General features: G+C 33.0%; 1 protein-coding gene across 1 annotated transcript in view; it reads left to right on the forward strand.

Moving 5' to 3' along the window:
* Nucleotides 1-545: 545 nt before the first annotated feature.
* The window catches only part of LOC103605144 (tetratricopeptide repeat protein 27-like), a 79,867-nt gene continuing 75,489 nt past the window's right edge, over nt 546-4,923 (forward strand). Inside the window, exons 1-3 of the mRNA XM_008589731.1 lie at nt 546-644; nt 1,366-1,461; nt 4,168-4,290. Coding sequence (XP_008587953.1) covers nt 546-644; nt 1,366-1,461; nt 4,168-4,290 — 318 coding nt within the window. The remainder of the gene's footprint in view (nt 645-1,365; nt 1,462-4,167; nt 4,291-4,923) is intronic.

Below are 4,923 nucleotides of genomic sequence, written 5' to 3' on the forward strand. Positions count from 1 at the left end.
CTACAAGATGTTCTTAGACTAACAAATGTATCTTTCATATAATATAATATAGAAAACCCCCAATTTAGGAGCAGTTTCCCTGCTCAGAAACTGTCTCCTTATCTTAGACTTTTACCAGGATGTGTTAGATTCCTGTCCTTTTCTTTTTTCTAAGTCTGCATTGCTACATCTCATGTTTTTAAAATTTTTAATTTTAAAAATTAATTTTGTAAAAATTTGAGACAATTTCAAGCTTACAGAAAAAGGTGCAGGTACAGTACAATTGTCCTCTGTGTCTTGAAGTCCATAGTGCTTTATCATCCTCAAATACAAGGACATTCTCCTGCATAATCCAATATGTGCATTAATATCAGAAAATTAATGTTAACATATTGCTACCATCTAATCCTCTTAAGACAGGTCTGTGAAAACTAGTGAACTGACAAAAAAAGCAAATTTGAGTACTGCATTATAGAAAAAAGGTCACGATAATACATAGTTGAGAGAAGGTATGAAAGTATATAATATCAGAAAAATAGGTGTATTTAATATAAACTAAATGACAAATGGAGAGTCAGGAGAAGATGATCATGGTAATGGGGCTGCTGTCCATGTGTCTGTCCAGGAATGCAGAGTGTGTCTGCATTCACTTTGATGCTGACTATGTGAGCTCTTCTGGTGACTGATCACTTAACTACAGGATAATGTCAGCCTTTGAATTTGCAGTTGGCCCTGACCATCTTGGTCTTGTTGGTCTGCTTCTTGATGTAGCTTCTAGGAGTTCAGTTATTCAGTACCAGTGTGGGGATTTCAGTACATCAGAGGGATTCTTCAGTGCACGTAGCTTGCAGCTGTCCACTGCACCATGCAGATGCTTTAGCATGAATGAATGTCCAGCCGTATAGCTCTGCTGCTAGAGAGAGAAGTCACATAGACCTACTTTTTTTCTTTCACTTTATTCCTGAGAAAGTAATATTAAATGCAGTTCTTCATATCATTTTTCTCTGATCTGTATTAGAAAGTGCCATTGTTTAAGTGGTGTTATATTGTGAAATAGATATACTAAGGATCAGTTTTTCTTAGAAAAAGTAAAAATGCTTATCAATAGAATAGTTCTTTGGAAGAACTACTATAGGAAATCTTAATTTAAAAACTGATTTCCAGGTAAGTTTTTAATGTTCATGTTTATGGGAAAGTTTTGATTAACTTTAAAGTTTTTTGAACATTTAAAGAAATTCAAGAAACAATTTACATATCCCATTGCCTTGTTAAAATGACTTGAGTTTATCATTGTATGTGCATTTGCATAACTTTCACAATAAGAATCTTGTTTATATTAAAAAGTTACTACACATGTAGATTCTGATTATGATATGTGTTCTTAAGGCTCTTGCAGACCAATTTGAAGATAAAACTACATCAGTATTGGAACGTCTAAAGATTTTCTATTGCTGTCAAGTGCCACCTCACTGGGCCATTCAGGTAGTTTTGTTTGTCATTGGGTATGGAAAATACTTTGCTTTAGAAAGGTAAATACATTAGAAAAGGATAATTTCAATTTATGTTTGAATTTTCAAATATTTCAGTGAAAAGAATTAAAGTGTCTAGCTGGGGATTGCTAACTACTTCAAATTGCTGTTTTGATTTAAGAGAATTTAAAAGTATTAAATATAATCCTAGAAATTAAATAATAGGAGGACCATAAACAATTTTATTTTCAAAATAATTTTTATTTAAAAGTCCTTTAAGGACATTCTGCCAAAGAATGAACATTTTAACCAAGTTCTTTATGAAAAGTAAAATAAAGCATTTATTTGGTACTTTATATTGTGAGATACCCTTAACTACTCTCCTCTTTCCGAGGATGTAAGATAACTAGTATAGCTCCTAAAACCCCATGTTGAGGTGGAGATTCTGGCCCCTTGTCCCCGTGTTCTCCTCCTGTATTATAGGTGTCGTTCCCCTATTTTGTAAAATTTTAGCACTGAAAAAAACTTAGACACCTTGTGCAGTTTCTTAATTTTACAGAGAAGAAAATTGAGGCTCAGTGCAATTAACTTTCCAATATTGATCACAAAACCGTACATGGACTAGATCCCTGATTTCCTAACTTTTAGTCTAGTTTACCTCCTTTCTTATTTCTTCATTGGGTTGTAATTATATCAGCTGATAACAACCAACTTACACTGCATACTTAGTGTGATGCACGCTTTTTGCATTTCACACACATTATCTAATTTAATTGCACAATTTTGAGAAATATCTCCATTTTACAGATGAGGAAGCTGTGGCACAGAGAGGTTAAGTGGAGTCAAATGGTGCCAGCCAGAGGTTTCTAGATGATTTAGTAATTATTGTCATTTTAATCTCCTTGTCTTTTCTCTCGTGGATTGTGCACATAGGTACTGACTTAGAATTATAAATACCAGCCCACTGTTCAGTGGTTCAGAATCCCCATTTATAAGATTTCTTAGAGTAGATTATATTCTTAAACACAGGGTAAACGAGGAGGTTTATTACACAATGGAATTTACTTTACATACTGAAGGAGTCTCAAAATGTAAGCAAGTAAAGCACTTTGCTATATCACCTCAAAAGGAATAGCTTCTTCATCAAGAAGGTGTTAAAAGCTGGAATTTTTTTTTTGCATGTTTTTGATCCTGATCTGTGAAATTTGTTAAGTGCTTTGTACTGTATGGTTTGTGGGGGATAAGCATTTCAGACTGAGCTATTATTATGATAAAAATGTCTGGTTGACAGTGTAGCTTTTTATCTGTTTCTGAACAGAAGCATTAGGAAACTTAAACACTGTTCAAATAGAATTTAGACTCAATGTTTATTTTATCTGCCTAGAAAACTGTGGATTTTAGGATCCCTAGGCAGTTAGATAAGGATCCTTTTTCATTAGGAAGTTAAATCTCTTTTTCTTGCAGCATGGGGAATAGCCATATCTTTATCCTTTTTTTATTATTGTTTACTTATTTTTTGGTGGCTGGCCGGCACAGGGACCTGAACCCTTGCTTTATTATCATTTTAAAGATCAAGAAACCGCACAATTTATTATAAAAAGAGAATTAGTCTCTACTCTGCCACTAAGTAGCCATATCATCAGATGTCACTACCTTTCTTCATCTGTTAAATGAAAAGATTGAACTACTTACTCCAGTGAGCACTAAGATTTATTTTAGCTCCCACATGCTGTTGTTCAGTTTTTGAAAACTTCTACTCATATGCTCCAAACTAGCTAAATTCTCCTGTATTTCATGGGATAAAGAGGTATTGAACCATCCTCCTTATTTATTTTGACAATATATTAGCTTTTAATTTTCAGGTACATTTCATTTTACTTTCTAATTTTGTCAGTCCCAGATCTTGCATATCCATTAGCTTCTTAACTCTTAAATAGATATTGAAATTTCAAAGAGTAGTAAAATAGTACTTAATAGCTCTCATTAATATGAAACTATATCTTATTCAAAAACCTCATCTACACTGTTAAACCTTTCCAATGCATATATTTTTCCATTCCTGCAGGATGGATCACTTATAAGGCACACTATAACTATTTTTGAATATGTTTACCCCAATTTTCTCCTTTTTACCTGTCAGTGACTAGGAAATTAGGTAGCTACTAAGTTTGTTAGAATGTACTTAAAATAAATACTTAAGCTCAATCTAAGTAGATCTGAGTGAGAAAGAGCCAGAGATGCCCCCATGGATAAATATCACGAAGGCCTACATTTTATGTCATTATATTGACTGTTCAGAGTTTAAAAAATGGATTTATTGGACCTCAGCTTTACAACTCAGAGATTGTAGTAAATAAAATCTCTAGGTAAGAAAGAAATATTGATTTTTGTCTTTTAAGTTCTGATTTCTTAGATAAAACTTGATATGTTGAGTATTTTGAACAGTTTATATATTGTTTTTTAATTCCTCACCCTCTGTGAAGAAGTTTGCTAAAGTAAAGGTAAGTATTGAATTGTCACACATTCCTAATTAGTAGATGTCAAATTATAGAAATTATGCATTTATTACAATAAGCAGACCCTTTAAAAGGCAGATTGGGTATACCTGCAAGTGAAACAGGAATCTCTCTTTATATCAAGAAATGTCGTTTTAATTATTTAAAAAGAAATGTTAATTTAATTATTTAACAAGAAATGTCGATTATTTTGATTTTCCCAGCGCCAACTTGCCAGTTTGCTCTTTGAATTGGGATGTACCAGTTCAGCCCTTCAGATATTTGAGAAGCTAGAAATGTGGGAAGATGTTGTCATTTGTTATGAAAGAACCGGACAGCATGGAAAGGTATGTAATAGTAAAATCCTATGTACTGGTGAGAGTCTTACCTCTTTGAGCATCTTCTCATTTCTTTGGTTTTTTAAGCTCACTTTTGCCATTATTCACTTATATTCTTTTTTTCACTGTTTTCCAAAAAACTTTTTAATGTTTTGTGTGATTGCTGTTGGGGCAGATTATTTTATGTGTATGCACGTGTATGTGTATATAAAATAGAAAAGCAGACTGAAATTGATTATATATTTGACATTTACAAAAGAATCAAGAAAGCTTTGAAGACAGTGTATTTTGATCTCTCTCCTTTACTGACTCTTCTCTTGTAGGACAACTTCAAAGTGAAATATTGAGAATTATTTTAATTATCATTAGGCTGTCTGATAATCAGAGGCTGTGGGCCTGAAGGGAGCTTACCTAGGAGGGACAACAGCTAGCTCAGCCTGTATAAGAAAATCCAAAGAGTGTGACAACTGCCCATGGGGCAGAAGAATTGTCAAGTGTGTAATGCACATTTAATTCCACTGTTAAATTGGGTCAAGAGAGAAAATGTTGCAATTTTTGCATCTGTTATCAATCTATTGTTTTTCCCCTCATACATGAACAGAATTTTTTTTTTTTTTTTTTTTTTTTTTTTTTTTTTTTCCG

The sequence above is a fragment of the Galeopterus variegatus genome, unplaced genomic scaffold (assembly GCF_000696425.1).
Source record: "Galeopterus variegatus unplaced genomic scaffold, G_variegatus-3.0.2 Scaffold5618, whole genome shotgun sequence".
In the NCBI taxonomy this organism is placed as follows: domain Eukaryota; kingdom Metazoa; phylum Chordata; class Mammalia; order Dermoptera; family Cynocephalidae; genus Galeopterus; species Galeopterus variegatus.